Genomic DNA, 22508 nt, shown 5'->3' on the forward strand with positions numbered 1-22508 from the left:
TTTAATGCATACTTGCAGTATTAATTACATGTTTGTTTGTTTTTTCAAAATAAAGCCTAATCTCTTCCACAATATATACGCTTTTTTGTGCATTTGGGAATTTTTGTCCAACATTTTATATGTAGTATTCCAAAAATGTGCGTAGATGAAATCCCGGTTCGTTTCTCCCGGGAAACTGATGCTAATAATCAAACATGTGTGAGAAATAAAGCTCCGACATATATGTTGACATTATTCTTAGTGTTATATTCGTGATAAATAGAGTACGACAGAACAAAGTGCGAGACTGAGGTAAACAGACAGGTTGCGGAGTCTCCGTCGAGGACATGTGTAACTGCATTAGCATTATCAAAGCTCAGCCCATGTAGGGCCGCGCAAATGTTTTCGGATGCTGAAGTGATATATTCTTTGATGACGCTCTATGAGTGCAGATGTTTGCGCGAGACACAGAGTTGGTGAAAGGTGGAATCTGAGACTGGGTTTGATCTCGGCCTTGTTGTGATCCTATAAAAGTCGGTGTATTAAAGTCCAGACGCCTCTCAGTCATAAATCATTCATCGACTGACTCGCTCTCTATCACACACACACACACACACACACACACACTCACTCACTTCGCTATTGATGAAATTATGAAGAGACGGCCACCGTAGCTGTGGAGAGACAGCGAGAAGAAAAAGGACAGAAAATATCTTGAGAAAAATACTGGGAGCTTCAGAGGAAAAAAATGTGTTAAGCTTCCAGCTTTGCAGTAAATCTATAATGCGTGTGTGTGTGTGTGTGTAGTAAAGTGTTTGAGTCAAAGGACTGTTTTGTGGTTGTTGAGGCCATGAGTGTGTCTTCATTTTGAATGCTGGTCCTTTTGATCATGAACGATCTTCTTTCAGTCGTCCTAAACCCCCTGAATTCATGATTTCTCCTGTGGCACGTCATTTATATTCCATGGAAAATTCAGAGCTTTTATATTAGTGATCATTTTAGACACCAGGCAGTTTGCATTTATTAGCATTGATGAGTTTAAACTGGACAGTACTCCCTCCCTAATTAGCAACATTGATGATCCATATATATGCGTGTGTGCGTGTGTGCATGTGTGTGTGTGTGTGTGTGTCATTACATGGTCAGTGCTACGATGAAGTGTTAGTTATCCATCTTTCTTTTCGCCACACACTTGGATAATTAACACCAGCTTACAAAATGAATTAGCTGTCAGTCCCCTGATTCTAGCTGCAGCTTTTTTTTCTGTGATGTGACACTGAAAAATAGCATCATTGCTTATAATTGTAGGACTGATGGTAAAAGAGATCTACAAGTTACATTAAAATCTATCTATCTGTCTATCTATCTATCTATCTATCTATCTATCTATCTATCTATCTATCTATCTATCTATCTATCTATCTATGTTGTTTTATTCATTTAAATGAGTAAATTACATTAACAATTGTAGTATTTTTTGTTTTACAGTACTACAGTTACAAATGACATTGCAATTAAAATATTAAATTAAAAGTAGATTAAAATATATCTGCTTGTTTAAATGAAAATATTAAATTACAAAGAAAATTGCATGAAATTTTAAATTATATACTTAGAAATTACATTAACATTGTGTATAAATTTTATTCAAATTAAATTAAAATGTAGTGCTTTACAGTATAATGTTTTAATTAAAATAAATAAATTAAATAAAATTAATTTACATGATTAAATGAAAGTTAAATCACAATTATGTATTCAAATTTAATTTAGTGCTTTGCAATACTTCTAAATTAAATAAATATCACATTAAAACTGAATTTCGTAAACAGTAAAATTAAGTTAAATCAAATGAGGTGCTTTATGATACTTCGTATTTGAAATGAAATGCAATTTAGAATTACAATAAAACTGTATTACAAATATAATTACATTTAAGTTCAATTAAATTCATTTTGGTACTTTGTGATACGTCATGTTTAGAATTCATTCGATTTTGTTTTACTTTGTGTTTCAGGAGAAAGAGAAGCTTTACGTGGAGCTGAAACACATCCTCGCTCGGCAGCCTGGTCCAGAAGCAGCGGAAAAACTACAGGTTTATCAGAGAACTCTCCGGGAAAAGACCAAACAGCTGAAGGTTCATTAAGAAACATCTCTTCTCTTCTCTTCTCTTCTCTTCTCTTCTCTTCTCTTCTCTTCTCTTCTCTTCTCTTCTCTTCTCCTCTCCTCTCCTCTCCTCTCCTCTCCTCTCTCTTCTCTTCTCTTCTCTTCTCTTCTCTTCTCTTCTCTTCTCTTCTCCTCTCCTCTCCTCTCCTCTCCTCTCCTCTTCTCTTCTCTTCTCTTCTCTTCTCTTCTCTTCTCTTCTCTTCTCTTCTCTTCTCTTGTCTTGTCTTGTCTTGTCTTGTCTTGTCTTCTCTAAAGCAATATAATAAAAAAAAAGTAGCACTTCAAAACGTATTGTACTGAAAATATTTTTAGTTAAATTAAATAAGTTCTTTTTTTTTTTTCTTTCTGCGATACGTCAGCCGGATCCCGCGTCCCTCTCGCCGAGGGCTTTTTCTCACATAAATCATTCCTCCTCTCACTCCTCTCCCATCATCTTCATCTCCTTATTCCCCCTCTCACCATCACACAAAATGAATAATTAGTCACTTCACCACTTAATTAAGAGTTCAGGTCCATCTGGAGACAGCGGCCACTAATGTCATTTTTAATGAGTCGGTTCGGTTTAAGCTGCCTCGTCCTGTCCTATTAAATAGGCAAGAAGCAGAGAAGAGAGCAGTTAAAAACTTATGAGTCTCTGCTGAGCCTTCGGTGACCTTATAATGTCCATATGGCATTGATATACGTTGATCTTTGAGCTGCGTTTCTTTCCATGTGATGTCTAAGATTAGGATGTGAAAACCAGGCGAGCCGTCCTCTGCAGTCAGGACACTAGAAAGCGCTCCGTTACTTTCACCATTCTTTACAAAAATGGACGTAACAGACTTTAAAGACTCAAAAGTCCTTAGCTCGGCAGAAATTTCCGAGCTGATCTATTAGAATATCTGCAGTGTGGAGTATAAAACTCTCTGGCGCCCTTGAACTTAAAAATAATGGCCCGAAGGTAGGCATAGGGGGGGGTTTGGCTTTCTGATAATTTATTGCCAAGCTTAAAATGAGTTACGCACCGCAGGCATCACTGGCAAAGCTTTAAATAAACAAAGCTCAGCGTAATTAACATTAGAACAGAAGCCTTACTAATGAGCCAAACGGAAAAATCATCCCTTTCTTTGTTTTGATTGAAGCATGTCCTCCCGCTCCAGCCCCCTTTAGGAAATTAACATTAATTAACACCGGTCTTTTGACTCTCCATGCTTGTTTGGAAGATGTTTCCAGAGTTTTGTCTTTGTAAAATACCCAGTAGTCTAAATATTATTATACGCTGTATGAAGAGCTCACAACAGATGAAGTATTTTGTTCATTTAAAAATGTGCCAAAAGTGCAGTTTTCGCTTGAAAGTTGATTAAACGATGCAAATTTTTGGCCCAATTCTCCACCCGAATCTGAATTTCCATCAAACATGTTTCAGTAGTTGAATATTTCAATGCAAAAAAAGTTAATACATAAATAAAAACAAAGATAAAGTGACAATGATAACTCGTGGCAGACTAAGAATCGCAAAATATTTTTTAAGCTGTTATTATTATTGTTGCTTTCAATGAACAGAAACATTTCGAATGTCTGAGAAATTATACTAAACTGTCAAAAAAAAAATCTCAATATTAAATAATTACATTTAAAAGGTGCAATAAAGTGCATTTAAAATGCTAATAACTAGTTTAATAACCAATAAAGATTGATTTGGGATTTATTTATTCGTTCATTATATATATATTCTCCAAAAAATTTATATCATGTTCAATAAATATTGATTTGAAATTAATTTATTGAATATTTCTTTAAACGTAATTACATTTTTATTTTATTTTATTTTATTCATCTGATACATGTATTATTTTTTTTTACAATTATTTTATCATATTGAAATGGAATTGGCGTTTTTATTTTATTTTCTAATTATTTGTATTTCATTTTGTAAATGGATTACCACAAATCAAAAGAAACACGCGTGCAATACCCTTCACAAATCATCCAATCCAAAGGCAGCTCTGCGGCAGAGATTTCTTCATTTATTACTTCCTCTCTCTTTCCCTCCTCTCTCACTTTCTGTCCATCTTCCTCCTTCTCTTTAGCATCTCTCTTCTCTCTGTTCCTTTGATTACTGAGCTCTGGGCTGTTGGGTCACCTGCACTATGTGGGTGGTTTGGAGCACATTGGATGAATGACAATTAGAGCTTGACTGATATGTGCAAAGATTGACGGAGATCAATGAGATGCCGCAGAGGAAATCACTCCGTTCCTTGCTCGGAGGGAGAGATGAGGTGACCGTGTTAAGCCGAACACATCCTCAGTGATAGATCACAACTGTACAACTAGGACACATTTATAGCAAAGAGGTGCCTGCTGAAGAGTGAGCTAAGCTTTAGGAAACGTTCAAAGTAATTGACAAATGGGCTCTTAGGCGCTTTGCAATATTTAGATGGTTTGCAACATAACTGGAAGCACAAAAGCAGTAGATAGAAAAACAATAAACTGCTCGAGGCTGTGAGTTACAGTGTTTTACTGTGATTATGTGGAGCACTTAATCATGCTGAAATGTATTGCTTTCAAAATTAAAACCATTAACGTTCCATATATAATGACATGAAAAAAGATTACAATTAAATTAATTAAAAAGTAACAAAAATAATCACTGTTGTTAAGCACTAAACAATTTGTCTGCAAAGCAATATATATATATATATATATATAATTTATTTTATTTATTATTATTATTATTATATATTTTTTTCCCACAAAGAAAATGTTTTTTTCAATTAACCACATTTGCTTACTAATTTTTCTTTTAAGAAAATCTTACTGTCCACATACTTTTTTAAAATTAAAATATGCTTAATTTCATTTAAACAAATGAGGATATGTACTGTACAATAGCACATAATTAAAACATGAAGGTTTTTGTGCAATTTAATTAGTTATGGTTGTCAGGCAAGTATGAAGTAACCAAGTGCATAAATATAGACTTTACATATAAAGTTGCGATATTTTAACGGTTGCAAATACACTTTTTCTTTCACAGGTCCTAACAGCAGAGCTCAACATGCACGAGTCCCAATCAGAAGACTACAAGTATGAGATCGAACGTCTGGCCCACGAACTCCAAGAAGTCAAGAAAAAATACCTCGCACAGAAACGGAAAGACCAGGAGCACAGGTGAGAAAGGAAGGTGTAAATCCAAAGATGACAACCCCGTCATCTGCTCGCCTCCGTGTCCTTCTAAACCCGTGTGACGTTTTTCTGTGGAATGCAAAAAAAAAGACTACTTTTTCAATTTACAGTAAATGTGGAGTGAAGCATTCAAGCTCAAAAAAGGATTCAGAAACATCATAAAACGTAAAATCGTAAAGGTATTCCAAACGGCTCATGAAGCCCGAAGTTCTAAAGGTGTATATACCACGTTTATGATGCTTGTGGTGCTTTTAAAAAGCTTGGAAGCATCAGTCATTGTTAATGGGGTTGAATAAATGTTGACGTCATTTTCATAAGCATGTAAAAACATCTGTATGCCAGTGTTTGAGTGTGTGTGTGTGTGTACGTGGGTTCAGGTGGAAGACGTTAATCCCAGATCAGCATAAAACGTAATGTTATACCTAGAGTAGAATTCAGACCGTCAGAAAGCACTTTTAGTGTTTTGTATGTGTGTGGTGTCTGTATATCCGTATATTTCATGCTCCTGACAGCAAATGACCTTCGATATTGCCAACAAGCAGACAAGAACGGCACCCTCTGACACGGCCGAAAATGATACCTCAGATAACGGTGAGAAAGGAAAAAGGCATTTGGAGTTGGAGAGAAATCAATGAGCCAGTGAATTGGAAAGATTTCTCTCATTTCGTCTCTGTGTTCTCGGGAGCAAATCGTGACACTGAAAATTACAGAGCGATGCAAAACCGCTCTCTGTTACTCGCTGATTAGTAGGACCCTGCCAAATTCCACTGCTATTGGCCTTCGATCTAATGAAATTATGACTAAGCGTGTGGTATTTTGGATGCATGTATGTTGTTTAACCTGCGCAATTGCTTGGGAGGGAATTTTTTTTTAAGGGGGGTTGACTATTGATTTGTATGCAAGCTTCTAAACGCCATTACCCATATACACGCTATTTCTGTCCCACGCAAACAAACGCACACGCGCGCGCATCATTTCAGAACACGCAGACCGGGCCTTATTTCCGAAGCATGGGCAGAGAAAATTTGTTTGCAAATCTATTTTTACTTGTTGAATCGAATGGGACAGTTTAGTTCTGCTGGTGTTTCTTGTATAAGGCTAATACAACGCATGCTTCTGCCTCACATATGATCAAATAAAATAAAATGTAAAGTACATTAGGCTTATTAAACCAATTTTTATCGTTTTTGTGGTTGGAGCGCTGGAAACCTTTGTTTTTGAGATTCTCTAGTTACAAAACAAAATAGAAGCGGACAAGGCTTTCTTCTGTTAGAGGTTGGCACGTCTGTGGTAACAGACACAGATTGCATTGATCTGATTGGCCGGTCTCTGCTGCCTGGTTCAGAAGCACAACTACACTACTTCCTGTCACATCACGGAATGTCCAACTGTTTTAACTGGACAGGTTTCAGGCTTCATGGTTGACCAGTTGGAGTACAAGGGAAATGCCAGGTTGCTTTTGTGTGGCGTCTTAATAAGAGTGAAATTAATAGCATCCATCATCTCTGCTGATCTGCAATTTCAGAACTGTATACCAGAGAATGACTTGATTTCTAATTGAGATATATAGGTGAGTTAATGATTTACTTTCCTCGGATAAAAGTTCTATCAGTCCTCACAGTAGATTTATTCAGTGCGTTTGATCTGTCTATTAATCAAAGTAATGAAGTAGAAATATGTATACTACTGTTGAAAAAAAATTGGAGTTGGTAAGATTTATTCATATTTTTGAAGTCTTTTTATCCTGGCTGCATTTTTTTTTTCCAAAACCCTAGTAAAACAGTTAAATGTTATTGCAGTTTAAAATAACTGATTTCTGATTTAATGAATTTTAAAACATAACATTTATTCCCGTAAAGGTTCATTTTTAGCATGGTCCTTCAGAAGTAATTTTAATACCCTGATTTGGCGCTTAATCAACAATTCCTAATATTATTAATGTTGAAAGCAGTTGCTGCTTAATATTTTTATGAAAACTGTGGTACATTTTTGAAAACGTATTTAAAATATAAAAGTTATAAAATGTAAATTTATAGTTACTACTTTTTGAGCCATTTAATATTTCTTTTCTGAATAATATTTTGCCACCACACTACAAAAAAAAATGATAAAAAAATAAACTTACTGACTTCAACGATAATGTATGTAGGAATATTTAGAAAAAGTACAAATGTTCTAAATAATATAAATGTTTCTGTTTCTATTTCCTGTTCTATTCACTTTTTGTAAAGAAAATGAATAATAAAATGAATTATCGTTACTGGTTTGGCCATCGGCCTTCTAAGACAAGCAAACCATCAAAGTCCTGGGTTGAACCAATTTCTTTCTTTTAGCAGGGCATGAAAATCTAAACAGAAAACAGTCACTGTGAGCTTTAAATGTGATTTTATATGAAGTAAACCCGATACCATTTTGGTATTGAAACGCTGATGAAGTAACCTGCCGTGAGATTAGGTTCATATTGCTGAAGTCTCCTGCTATCCTATCCTGGAGAACTGTTTGCATATTTATCAGATATAGCATTCATAAGGTAATGAAATGCGATTACCTTGTTCATTTGACCAATTGTGCCATATAGTTAATATAATGTCTTTGCAACTGTTTTCTCATAAAACCGTCTAACAGTATTTACTAAGTAGACTGTGCTGCAGAAATCTCATAAACTCTTTGTCTAGGCCAAGCACAGACATCACTACCTCCTCTGTTTTGAATTCTCCTGGCTGCACGATTAAACATTGCACTTAAGCCTTGCTGATGGGCAGCATATTGATTTCCTTTTTCCCCCCTCTGACATCTCGTGAGCTCAGACCAATGTCTTAATTCTACTCAAATCCCACATCAGTGTTTTCGCACCAAGTAAAACAAGTCGTTCATAAGTAATGGAGAAGGTCTTGTTTTCCTCACACCAGCAGAGGGATGAAGGCATTTAGCTAAAGGACAGGGATATTTAAGGAGAGCGTTAAGTGATTCACGGACCGTTTGAGATAAAACAACCACTGTAAACTAAAACAGCTACGGTATGAAACGCTTGATATCTAACTGAATCTTGGCTAAATAATGCTATCAGTGTTATGTAGTGATTGCGCCTTGAATGTATCATTTACTCTTTGTTAGCTCTTTTTTTTAGCTTTTTATTATTTAGTCAAATTTATTTGTATAGAGCCCTAGGCATGATGTGAGTTTTATTTAATTTTTTTAATGCAGCCATATTGTAGTAATTCATTTGTTTAATGAGGGAATGCGTTAATAAAACGTGGCAATGGATTAATAAGTCGTAGTAGGAGCAAATTAATATTTTTTTTTCCCCCACATGTCATGTGCAAAGCTCCGTGGTACAATTCAATTTCGTTTTCCCCAGCAGTGCAACATCCAATATAAACGTCCTGCTCATGTGGAAGTTATAATTAGCTTCTTTGACCATTTACAAACAGTGTCAGCTGCGTTAAAATATTAGGAGAAAACAATGTTTATATTAAATTATTCATATTAAGTAATAAGCGGTTTGATAACACCGAATGCTGCATGCTATGAATTTAAAAAATCCTCATTTTTAGTATACCGGATAAGATGGTCGTATTTCCAGAAATAAGGCAGGAGATCAGTGGAACACACGCATGGCATCAAGGGAGCGTAAATCTGCTTGCCTGGCTTGTTTGAACCTTTCTGGTTAGCGCATGTTGCAGCCCGTCTACATTTGTAATGGGCAGAAAATCTTTCATGGCTTAAAGCAGCAATTATAGCAACATCAATGAATAGATTTAGATGGGTCAAAACAGGTTGATGGATGGATTTTAATGGTTAAAAGGTTGAATAAATAATGCAGGACCTATGTGTGTAAATGTAACTGGCCAGTGGATTGCCATTAAGCCTAATACAGTTGGGTTCAGACTAATTTTCACGCTCTTCCCATTTGCAAATTATATTACCAGTCTGAAAGCTCAATTTAGAGTCTTAACTAAAAAAAATTTTGCTATAGAAATTCTTGAATTATTTTATTACTTTATTTTTTTACGACATTTGGCAGTATGTCTTTAGAATCCCCTGATTTTTAAATTCAGATTTTATTAGTATCTCTTTTTTTTTTTTTTTTTTTTTTTTTTTTGAAAATAACTCAGGATTTTTGGACCAGTGTAAATGTGAAAGGGTAAAGTTCACTCTCACAATGGCGTCTATGTTGTTGCATTTGAACAGTCTACTCTAAATTATGTATTTACATATTTATATGTTTAGCTTTTGGGGAGTTTGTGGAATTTAAAAGGTTTAAAATTCAGTGCATATGTTGTGAATGGCATTTCAAAGAATCTACAATGGCATTATAAAGTAAATGAACGCTCACATTCTCTTTGTTCCTAATAGCAGTCTCTTGCTGATCAAAAGCTTGGCGCTGTGTAATTTTGCTCCTAATGTTAATGATTGCATGGTTGCTTTCAAGACCAAATGAAATTCCCCTAATTAATTTTAGATTAAAAATAGTTGCCCCAGCCTTTTTCCCCACTATCAAATAATCTGTCAGCACCGAGCAGAAGCTAAAGCCACTGCCTTTTTGTTTTGATGGGTTCAAGTGTGTTTACTCTTCTGTATTCTTTCCTGTCCTGTTGGGTTTTATTCTCCATCTTTCACTTAAAGGCTTTTATGCTTCATGCTATTGTTTTCCATTAAATGTCTTTTGTCTTCCTCTTTTTTTCATTTTCTCTCCTTCGCTTTTCAGATGTGCTCACAGACCATTTAAAACTTAATCTCGACCAACCCTTTCTGTTCTCTCTGCTTGCGTGGTTCAGCTCCACTGAGGTGTGGTAACTGGCTCCATCTGCTCCAAAACTCAGGAAGCCATTTTGGCTCGCTAAGGACATTTGGATTAACTGCTTGAACCACACAATGGTGATGTTTTTTTTTTTTTTTATACACCTTGGCTTCATGCAAAAAGTGCTACCTACTTGTAAACATGAAGACTTGGCAAGCTGGTGCAGTGTCAAGAGTGAGCTTAACGCCCACCCATATGAATGTGTGTTTTCTTTTATGTTACTGGATAACACAGCTGGTATGTTACCATTCATCTAGATTTCGAAGAATGGATTAATATTAATAAGATAAAAACACTGCAATCTACCAACTTTAAGAAAGAGTAATCTGTTTTACTTTTTGGATTCAATTTTCTGTTTAGTACCACTATTTCATTGTACACTTTTATGCTTTTTTTTCCTTGTCAGACCACAAATGTCCTCTTTTAGCATTGCTAAAGAGCTTGGTAACACTTTATTTTAGTTGCTCATTAGTATGCATATTACTAGAATATTAGCCGTTTATTAGTAGTAGTTAAACACATATTAATGCCTTATTCATGACCTTCTACATCCCTAATCCTATCAAATAACTACACTTAACAGCTACCTTACTAACTATTAATAAGCAGCAAATAGAAATTTAAAGGAACAGTTCACCCAAAAGATTACACCATAAATTACTCACCCCAAGCCATCCTAGGTGTATAGCACTTTTTTTTTTACTATAAAAGTAAAACTAACCATTAGCGATGGGTTTTTGTAACAAAAAATGTTTTTACTTGTAAAGAAGTCAGAAGTCATCCAAGAAGCAGGAATTCAAACGTGATTTGGTTAGTTTACTTCATAGGATTTATTTATAACGACCACTATCCACCCGCATTAACAAGCTTTGATTTAAAAAAAAAACTCTGACTGTGTTCGTCTGAAAGAAGAAAGTCACATACACCTAGCATGGCTTTGTGGTGAGTAGTTTATGGCGGATTTTTTTTTTGGGTGAACTATTCCTTTAATGAGGGAAAAGTCGTAGTTAATAGTGAATACGTTTTCCTTATTCTAAAGTGTTAGCAAGAGCTCATAAGGTTGGACATTTAAGTCCAAATTAAATATTGCAATACCGAGAAATATTTTTCAAAAGTGGAGTGGGTTGCAAAGCCATAATTTCTCAGAGGTTTCTGTATTGAACGCAGTACCACACACGGGATTAATAGTCAAGCGAATTTTATTGTATGCTACATTTATAGAACCGTTAAAAACACGTTGAGAGCAAAACAAATAAACACTGTTCGCTTCCTTCTTGTCTCCCAGGGAAAACACGCAATAAGCGCCAAGCATTTTTTCAATCTATTGATTGAATAAGGCCTAACAGACCGCACATCGAAATAGACCTTGCTTTTCCCCACTCTCTTTCAGAGAACCGTAGGCCGTTTAAACGAAATGTCAGAAAGGCAAAAACAAGAAATCGATAACAATTAGGAATATTTTAATACCATTTCTTGATGTTCTAAATGTTAAGTTTTTTTTTATTTATTTTGGGACAGTGAGGTATATTACTCAAAGATTTCTTTTCAATCAAGTTTGTTGCATGTGCGGAAATTGACTTGCAGGAATATACTTGTGGTGTCAATTAACAGCTCTGTGTCCCTAGACAGCATTTTATCGCAAGCCATCAATATTTCGCTAACCACTGCAAAACAAACAAATCACTTTAAACATCTTAAACTTTCTGACTGGGCTTTTAATGTCGCCTGTCATCAAATCCTTCATTTTCTGCCTTTTTTTTTTCTTCTTGCTTACTGAATGGGACCAAGAGAAATGTAATCACAGCTGGCTCGGCTTGTAAATTCTCTATTTCATATGACGTGCGATGAATGATGGCGTCTTGATGCCTTCATTTGAAATAAGAGAATAGACAGGAGGCAACCACGACACTGACAAGTTCACAATAAATTGCATGCAAATGAGGACATGTGGATTATTGCATTCTGGGTAGTGAGTGAGACGGGCGGCATCGGTAGCCATGTTTATGAGGTGTGATGCAAACAAGAGGCAGTAATGAGAGTTGATCAAGCGTGACAAGGTGCAGAAACACTCAGCGTGCATATAAGCAAATGCGCAAATGCAACCCTTCAGGAATAACTTCTTGGCTCATAGTTGAGTGAGCGCTTACTGACTGGAAATATCTTGTGGAGGTTTGGATGAGCAGAGTTGGATGTTTTAAATAAGAATTACTTGTAAGACTCACAGCTGCCACAGTTTTGTCAGTTTCCAACATGCAGCTTGTTTTTGTTTACTTTCTGTTTTGGAGCATCTTCTGACTTTTGACTTAGTTGCAATTCACATCGATTTAACAGGATGTGGACACAATAATATGCTACCATTCAGTTGTTTAAACTCACCCCTTAATTGTGATTAATTAAGCAGTCAGAACTGTTTTTTTCTTTTTCTTTACTATGTTAATCAATCATTCATGCATATGTGATATAATGTAGAGCAATGCTTGCCATCAGATAGGTTCTAAAGGCCCCGATATACTTCAAACAAAGTTTGTTTTTGAGCAATACTATACTGTTTTCGAACATTCCGATACCCCTTCGCGGGGTGTAGATTAAATAAATGCTTTTTCTGAATCTTTAAAGTCTCTCCACAAGAAATTGTACAGGTGCGAATATATTTGTGGCAGCTATTCGAGACAGTGTATTTACGTTGATAGAGACTTGGAGAGGTTGTTCTCCCACCTGTCCGTTGTCGAATGACAAACGAACTGGGAAAAAAAAAGGTTTTTTTAGAACACACCCACTGATTGCGTAACCGTCCAAGACCAACGGAGGCTCAAAGGTGTTTAGGAGCCAAAAAAGAACTCCCCAGAAAGTTTGCTTTGGTGAGCTGTTTGGAACTGCCGAAACAAACTCAAAATGAACTTAATTTTTTAACTGATTTCATTTCTCTTTGTTCTTCAATTTATGTTTGAAGTACATCGGGGCCTTAAATAAAGAATTCTTAAATCTGGCCCATGAGATCTACTTCTAAAAGATTACTGTAATTTTAATGGTAAAAAAAGAAAAGAAACTACAGTAAAAGTCTGTTAAATGGTTAATGTTAAGTTCCCCTAATATATAATGTAAAAAAATTTAAACTATGGATGTCTGTGCACTTTTTGTGTAACAACATTTCATGCCTTACTGCACATTTTACCGCAGATTCAATAGGAATTTTGACTGACACAAACAATGAAAACCCATAGATATTAAGTTCAAAAGCATCAATTTCCAAGTATTCCTCCATATTAATATTGTTTTAAAGTCATAACATGATATTCTTCAAGTAATTGTGCAAAAAATACACTTTTTTTTACTTGAAACTCTGCAAATTTGTGTGAAAAGGAAAAGAAGGTTTCACAGTTTTACTGCCTCTACTGTTAATTTCTTTTGGAAACTGCAGTGATATGTACTTGTTGGTACGTATAGTGCACCAAGGTATGTCTTACTAAAAAGTTCACCAATGTACATTTATGCCATGAGACAAGGTAGTTTTGAGATTTTTAAGCTAGCATTAAGGTCAGGTCAGTCCTTGTCTATTTATATAGAACATCTTCAAAAAAACACGATTAATGTCTCAAAGCCCTCAGTGACTGTGGCAACTGTGATAAGAGAATACAAAACCATAACATGTTTATGTAATGGATGAAAAAGTCTTGAAAGGAACCAAGCTTAGCTGGAGGAGTCCATCCTCCTCTGACATTAGGATGAGACACACTGTATCTAACCATGCTGCCACTTTACTGTCTTCAGACTGAAAAGCAGCATCTTGCACTTTAATTATGGAGGGAAACTTGGTATTTAGCCAAGTCTTGTGGTTAAGGAGTAGTCTACTCCAATAAGCTCTAGTGATTCGCTGAGTCATGGATGTGGCTGTAGCCACTTTTAGGCCGTTACAATAAAGATCACGGTCTCGTGGGAGACATGTAGAGAAAAAAAAAAATTAGAGTGAGATTAAGTGAAAGATGGCGAGATGGTTCTTGTCTGCCTAGAACAACCTCCAGTTAAGTCAGTGTTTTTGTGCCAAAACATAATGCAAATGATCCTCTGTTGAGCACTGTGGAGAAATTACATTCCACAGAAGGCAGCTTTCAATGTCTAGCTGACATTGACATTGATTACATTAGTATCCGGTTCATAGTAGATGGAAACGCGCCCAATGATGTTCAAAGAGGAATCATTTGTTTGGCTGTTTGCCTGGACTTTAGAGATTTGTTTGACGTCTCTGTGAACTTCATTTAAAGTGGGATCAGATTCAGATATTTCATCTATAAAGGGAGATTTGCTTACATCGTTACACGGAGACATGAAATTTGTAGAGAAGGAAAAATAAGTTGGAAGTTTGACTGCTCGCACAAAACACATAAACGCTCTCAATGCTACATTAAACTGTCACCAGCTTTGGATCATGTTGAAGGTACTGAAAACCGTAACCTACATCAGAACGTCTCCTGAATAGACTCTTATATTGATGTTTGCTGGATTGAAGCTCCGTGCTACAGCATGTGGAGAGCCCAGTAATTGCTCTCAGGCATGAGAGGTCTTGTTCTGACCTCTTCCAGCTGAATGAGACACGTCCTTGATGTAGAAGAGGTTGCTTCTTTGAGATTAGTTGTGCAAGCCAGATCATAGAGTATTATGATTACAGATATGTATTGTCTTAGCAAAGGAACCAGCAAAGTCAAAAGTGTATAATGTCTTTGTGGCATTGTAAAATAATGAGTGGCACTGCCTTGTAGTCTGATTGCTATTGTTTATCAAACTATTTTTAACTTGACAAGCTTTCTTAAAAATATGGATGCGGCAAGATGTTTTTTTTTCTTTTTCTTTTTGGCTGTGACCAAAGAAGTGCATCTGCTAAATTAAAGTTATTGATTTTTAAATGTATTTTTAGCATAAATGTTGAATAGCACAAAATGGATCCCAATTCTCTGTTGATTTATTAGTAGAAGACTAAATTTACCAGCACGCTCATCCCTAGGCGCGTTTGATGTTTTTTTTTTTTTCTGCTAGCACAAATTTTTAGAAAGCTATGTTAGATCTTTTATGAATCTATTAATCATTGATTGCATCACTGAATGTAGGTTTGAAAAGACACTATATGCTCTAACATGTTAAGTGTTCCTCGTTCTTAAATATTTAACAGAATATTGTGAGTGAGAGGGCATGAAGACCGTTTGAGCCGTTTAAAATAGAAAAGCGTGTGGAAGATAGTTAATTTTGCTAATGGGAAGAAAAACAAAGCGTGAGAGGAATGTTCACTGCTGTACTCTTAAAGATGTGAAACCTTCACATTTCAGCCACGCACAAATCACGTCTGTTATTGATTTATAATCTCTAGAGCGGCCATTCTTCCCTCCCTCCTCCCTCTTTACTTTATTCTCTGTTTCCCTCTTTCCGCCTGCCTACGTGGAACTATAGATCATAATTGAATTAGTCTGGTAGAGGGGACGTATAATCAGCCAGATGGAGTGAGCTGACTGATTTGAAAGACAGGCAAATAATCATATCTTTCCCTTTATTATTCCTGCCGGCATGGGGACGTATTGAATAAACTCTGCACGTAACGTAACTGCTTTCTGCATAATTCCATATAATACGGTTATGTCCTGATTCCTAATTCACAGATTTTTTAACTTCCCGTAAATTGTTATTACAGTGCTGCTAAACATGCTGATTGATTTATTTGCTCCAATAAATATTTATTGCATTTAATAAACAATAGATTGATGTAATTTGATGGAAGGCCATTGTGTAATTAAAGACCAGGGACAGTGGGAACACTGAGGTATACCATTTTTTTTCCCCCGTGTAAACAAGTAAACAGGTGTTAAATTGGGCCAGAATGATTCAGAGCTGTGTTCAGGCACATTTTATTCAAAATATTGTCTGTTTGTATCCGAGTTATTTTCATTTCTTGTATGCTGCTGAAGTCCAATTTACCATACTTGCTGTATAAATAATAGAAAGACTTTTTTAAGGGTTTAAGCAAGTAGTTCTGAAAGCTTATTTTAATTGTAAATTATCCTTAATTGCGCAATCACAACGGTCAAGGATCCAACAACAATATCCACCTAAAGACCCAGAGAGACTTGAGTAGTACTTAAACCATCTACAACGTTACTAACGCTCGCCCAAAACAGCCTGGAGGTGGCCCTAAAGTAACCAAAAGTACAACAATCATTCCAACTCCTAAAGTGCCCAGGCTTAAGTGTCTTATATTGTTGAAGTCATTGGCTCACGGTGTACAAAATGCATGCCTCACTGACTTTTTTGGAAAATACTTTTGCAAACTATTCCTACATTTTCAGCCAATCAGGAACCAAAATAGAAAGATTCTCTAAAGGGTGAATCTCAATAATTATCAAAAAAATATTACTTTCGACTTTATTAAAACGTCTAGTTTGGCAGCTAGATGGTGCAGCATCATGTCGTTCTTAACAGCCATGCAAACCTGTATTGAAACTGAAGTAAAAAATCACTATGATAGTAAAAAAGTTTTCAAATACTATTTCTAAGGTAAATCCCCCAAAATTGCAGTATACATTATTATTACCACTTTTAGGCTCATTCTGCTCACTGTTTTTTGTTTTTTTTTCTCCAGTTTTACCTTTAGATCCACATTTAGACATTATAAAATCTATTTTATAACCAGGATCACTAATCACCACCAGATTTTAGAGTTACCACCTAAATCCTGACTTGTACCCCTGTGTATAAATGTTCTGAAAAGCACAATGAGTAACATTTCAGTGTCATTGGTGATAACGGCAAGGGTCAGAGGAGAGGAAGAGAACATATGCTTCTTTCTCTGTATCCTTCTGGTGAGCATGATTTCAAAAAGCACAAGATGTTTCTGGAACGGCATTCTTGTTGATCCTGGAACAACTTTCCAATCAACCAATCAGATTTAAGCGAAAAATTTTCAGGAAATATCTGTTTTAGGTTTGTGATCAGTGTTAGGTGCTTCTACATCCTTGTTAATCAGCTATCATTCCAAGGTCATAAATATACAAAATTAGAGTTAGTGTATACATTTGGTCTGTTTAATAATTTTTTAAAAACACATTTTAATACACAATGAAACTGTATTTGAAATCTAAATAAAAAAAGAGAGAGAGCTAATTAGACTAATAGCTGCTAAACATGATCATCATTTGACAAATCTTTAAAAAACTCTAACAAACTTTAACAGTTTAAACTTTTAACCCTCTAGAATATCCGTTATTATTGACAGATTTTCCATATGAGAGAATCCACTGCCTCCATCTCACAGCCACCAGCTGACATCCACCCTTTAGCATTTCTCAACTTTTTAATGTTCTCTCCACTTCCTCAGCTTGTCAATCCCATAATCCCCACGCGTGAGTCAGCTCCAATAGAGAATGCATTGGAAATGCACATTCGACTTTGCGCCAGTGGACACGTATGGTTAACCCGCCGCACAGCTGAGACGCTCTGATATCAGCAACTAGTTCAAGTACGCCGCACTCAGAACTAGAAATACTGTCGAGTCAGTGCGCATCTCTGACACAGAGGAGACCTGTGAGCTCAAGCATCTGTCAACAAGTCTGCTTGTGCTCGGAAAGATGGAGATCATCGATAAAAACAGCTTTTCAGCAAGCTCTTTTACAGCTCTTTTAACAATTTAAAGGGTCATGCAACAATAATGACATTTTCAGATATTTGTGTGCTGTACATCATAGAAGATGATGTTAGCATCAGATGATTTTAATTTTGAGAGAAAACTAGTTAATTTGAAGCTTTTTTTGTGCTATTTTTGACTTTCGGGTTTGAGTTCTTCATTGTGTCAGTGACACAAGATGTGATGCTTTCTCACATCTTAGTACAGCGATGACTCATTTGTGTCTCATAATTATTCATGAGACTGCGTGTTCTTATCCAATGAGAAAATGCTTTACTTAATTATTCATGACAGCGTGTTGATTTCCTATGACAGACACTTCAAACTCAGTAATAGAGACACAATCATGGATCAAAAGAGAGTAAAAACAATCATTTTGTGAAATATTATTAGAATCTAAAAAGACTGTGTTCTATTAGAATACATTTTTTTTAATACAGTTTGGTCATTATATGCTAATTTGCTTCTCAAGAAGCATTTCTTATTTTTTATTAATGTAGAAACCAGTTTTTGCAGCCATTCAAGATTTTTTTTTATGTAATTAATACTTTATTCACTATAGATTGATTCAATTTATCAAAAGTGACAGTAAAGTGATTGCAAAAAATGTATATGTTTAAAAAAAATGCTGTTATTCTAAACGTTATTGATCCAGAAAAAATTATCATACAAAGAAAGAATTATGCATTAAGCATATCCTCCTTCTGTGTTTATGTAATTTGAAACTATACGCTTAACCGCATCCAAATTATTCTTTTTTGTTTACATAATATATGCATGTGTTGTGTATTTTTATTGAGTCTATAAATGCACACACATACAGCATATATTCTGAAAATATTAACATTTTTGTTTACATAATATATCTGTGTGTACTGTTTATATTCATTATACCCACACACACAGTTTAGATTAAATATACACAGTACACACTCATTTGTTGTGTAAACAAAACCTTTGAATGTAATTATTCGACTAGCATTTAATATATAAATATTAACATATTTTTCTTAAATATATACATGCATGTGTGAACACACACATATATTATGCAAGCTTAATTTTTTATTTCATATGTTATAAATTGCGAATAATCGTTTAACGGCACTAGAAACTACTAACTTATAATGTGCCAACACGTTATAATGCGCTAAATGCAAATCCCTTTCATCCCACTGGTCAGTAATCATAGATGTTAATCATTAGGGGGAGCTATAAATTATCAGCACTTGTTCCAGATGACAATCACACTACTACTAGTTTCAGTCAAAGCGCGTTCACAGATGTCTAGAGCCACATCCAAGAATCAGCATATTTCATCTTACCAGCAACATTCATTTCATTCTGTTTGTTTACCACTGGGAGAAACAAAGGTTGGACGAGCTGTATGTTTGCTCGTGTTTAAGGCTCGTTGCCAAATGTCTTCATCGGCCCCACTGTGAAATTGCATTACACAGTCAGTGAATATTAATTGATGGCATTTGCTATTGGACAAACAAAGTAAGTGAGAGATGTGTGTGTGTGTGTGTGTGTGTGTTTGAGAGGTCCTGGAATAATAGTGTGCAGAACGAGAGATGCGTGATCACTGGAGCACAGTTGAAAGCGAGCTGGATAGTAACAGATGTTTCCTCCTGGGAAACGGAAAGAGCGCGTGGCTCTTTTTGTTTGGTGTGTGGGCGTCGGACAGGAGCGTGAGCTACAAGAGGACAGGAAGCGTGTGTAAATGCGAGTTTGAAATGTTTAGATGCGGGTGCTTCGCCTCTCAGTGGATGTTCATCTGTGGGACGGTGAGAGAAGAAGCCTACCCAGCCGTGCATCTTTCTGCATTTGAAGGGGTCGTACGCACTCGGGAGGCTTTCTTGCGTTTAACAGCCGTTAGACGAGTGCAGTGGAACGAAACGTTTCAAGGTCTCGGGACATTTTAACAACTTGTCACTAGTTATCCGTAATTAAGACATAAATGTTACAATAGTTTGTGTGAACGCTCAGTGCACAAGATGTTTCTCCCACTGCCTGCTTCTTTTGTTTGATTCATTGATTTCAAACTAACTTTGGAGCGCCGCATAAATACTTAACTTTTTTTGCTGTTTTTTTGACATGCTGTTTATAAGGCCGTATGAGCAGATGTTTACACGTTCGCATTCAGTGCGCCGTTTTTACGCGTGTCTATTTTGAGCAATGTAAACACAAATTATTAATAAAATCGAAAGACATGTCTGACCATCCTCCACAACGCGGTGTAATTAACACCTCGTATCATATGTAAACATTTGTGTTACCACGGCAACTACTGATGCATTTGAATCCGCTATCAGCCCGCAGTGGAAAACAAACCGTAACCGTACTGGACAGCTCGGATCGGGGCGGAACGGAACAGTTCTTCAAAGATACAACTACTGTCTGAGAAACAACTATTCTAGAAAATCCAAAAAAATTGGAAAAATGAAAAAAGTTCTTAGCAATATTACTTATCAAAAATGAAATTTTATATAATTAAGGTAGGAAATTGACAAAATATCTCCATTGAACATGATCTTTACTTAACATCGTAATGATTTTTGGCATAAAAGAAAATTCGGTAACACTTCCTATTAGTTGCTTATAAGCATGCATATTACAATAATATTAGTCATTTATTAGTGCTAACTGAGCACATAATAATGCCTTATTCTACATGACCTTAATCTGCATCCCTAATTCTACCTAATCCCTAAACTAACACAATGATAAGGATGTATAACGACAAGATTGAACAATCTGTCATTAAATGCAGAGACTCTGTCATCAAATTCAATGATAATAGCTAGAAATTAAGTGCCCCAGCAGCAATAAACCAAAACCCATCCATACAGATATATATATATATTACATATAAATGACTGCTGATAATTCACATCAATATTATATATATAAATTATATATAGTATATTTTCAATGTTAATATTTATAAAATGTAAAAAATCGTGTATATATATATATATATATATATATATATATATTACTGTACACTTCTTCAAAGAAATGCAATTTTGGTGAAAGTAAAATAATTCTTTAAATAAATATCTTATATAACTTTTAAAAATATATTAAAAAACATTACTATCCTAACGGAGTGAGACACTGTAATAATGCTACAAAGAATAAAATAAAATAAACATCATGAAGACAAACTCAGACAGCACAGACGGAACTCAAGAGCACATCTTGTGTGTATAACCTCTAATACCGTATCTCTGCACTCTCTGCCATCTCTGCAGGGAGAAGGAGCGAAATCTCACCCAGGCAGGACAGCCTGTGATCCAGCCTCAGCGTCCGGACGGCCCTAGATTCACTGGAGGAGGCTTCAGTTTTAAGCAGCACAACAGGATGACACTTCAGGCTCTGGAACAGCAGTCCTGATGCCCGCCAGAACCCTCTGAGGACCCTCTTCACCCATCATCGCCTCTTGATAGACCGTATTTTCTTGTACTTATTCAGCTCTATTGGTGCTGGCCAACTACCCAGTCAGCTGCTGTAAGCCTTGCACTAAATTCAGTTCTTTTTGCCTTCTGGAATAAATAAAGTCTATTATTTTCACTCAGAAGTTTCTGTTTCATTTTGCACTAAACACTTAAACAAATTCACGCACAAACAGTCTCTGTTTGTCTCTCTAGTCCTCTGTCGCTTTCAGATGTAGTGTACTCTTGTTTTCTAGTGTGCAGGTGCAGTTGGCTGCCGAGTGTAATATGGCACTGTGTGCATTTGCCGCCATCCTCAACACCCTTGTACATGTTTTTTTTTTTTTTTTTTTGTATGGATTTGTGGCAACGTGCAATGAATTTTATTCTGGTTGGACTACATACTGTACCGTAATTGTTTCCAAACCATTTTGGACACGCAGTCTATAGCGAGCTGACTTGTCTAATGCCTACATAAGCAGCATGCTGAAAGGAAATCTCACAAGTAACCGATTTGGAACGCTCTACATAAACAGAAGCTCTTTGCATCATATAAATAGTACTCTTCAAATAAAGTGCAAAATTTGGCTCTAGCGTTCTGCAAAATACTAATATGCATATGTATTTGGTGAACAGTGTATTTTTGTAATACTGTTTTTATTGATGTCAGAAGAATTTCGCATTCAGCGTGTTGGTAAGCTAGTGACAGGATGTTCTAATGAGCATAAAAATACAAAGCATGCAAATATTTTGCAAACAGTACACTTTAAAATGAGACTTTAGTAATTTCAATGGAATTTGTCATTAGCGCTTTGCTAAGTTAATGACGAGATGTTCTAGACCTAAAAATACATAGCACACAAATGTTTGGCATGCAGTGCATTTATTCCTTTTATTATGATATGTTAACCAGTTTTGGGGAAAGTTGCTTTTTTAAAAGTAATGCATTACAACATTGCATACTCATTACGTGACTTAGTTACTTTTACGGAAAGTAATGCATTACGTTACTTTCATGTCTGTACAGTATAATAGAGAAGTAGGTTCAATACTTTTCAGCATTTAAAAACAATGAAGCACAATTGTCAGTTTATCTAAAGTCATTTTTGTTTATTAGCATGCTTCTATTTCTAGCAGTTATCCTCGATTTGATTACAAATATCATTAAATCTGAGCCGATCTAGAGAACGACATCTCTGCATTCAATAATGAAACGCCCTTAGCTGAAAACCGAGTGCTTAAACTTGTCATTATACGTTACTGACACTCTATTTTTCAATTTGATACTGTTCAGCGCTCT

At 35.7% G+C, this 22508-nt stretch overlaps 1 protein-coding gene across 1 annotated transcript in view; it reads left to right on the forward strand.

The window, feature by feature from the left end:
- cfap58 (cilia and flagella associated protein 58) overlaps positions 1 to 21347 on the forward strand; it is a 71380-nt gene extending 50033 nt beyond the window's left edge. The window contains exons 16-18 of the mRNA XM_043232697.1: positions 1997 to 2116; positions 5162 to 5295; positions 21029 to 21347. Coding sequence (XP_043088632.1) covers positions 1997 to 2116; positions 5162 to 5295; positions 21029 to 21170 — 396 coding nt within the window. The 3' untranslated portion in view covers positions 21171 to 21347. The remainder of the gene's footprint in view (positions 1 to 1996; positions 2117 to 5161; positions 5296 to 21028) is intronic.
- Positions 21348 to 22508: the final 1161 nt, after the last annotated feature.

This window comes from Puntigrus tetrazona, chromosome 1, assembly GCF_018831695.1.
Source record: "Puntigrus tetrazona isolate hp1 chromosome 1, ASM1883169v1, whole genome shotgun sequence".
NCBI lineage: Eukaryota > Metazoa > Chordata > Actinopteri > Cypriniformes > Cyprinidae > Puntigrus > Puntigrus tetrazona.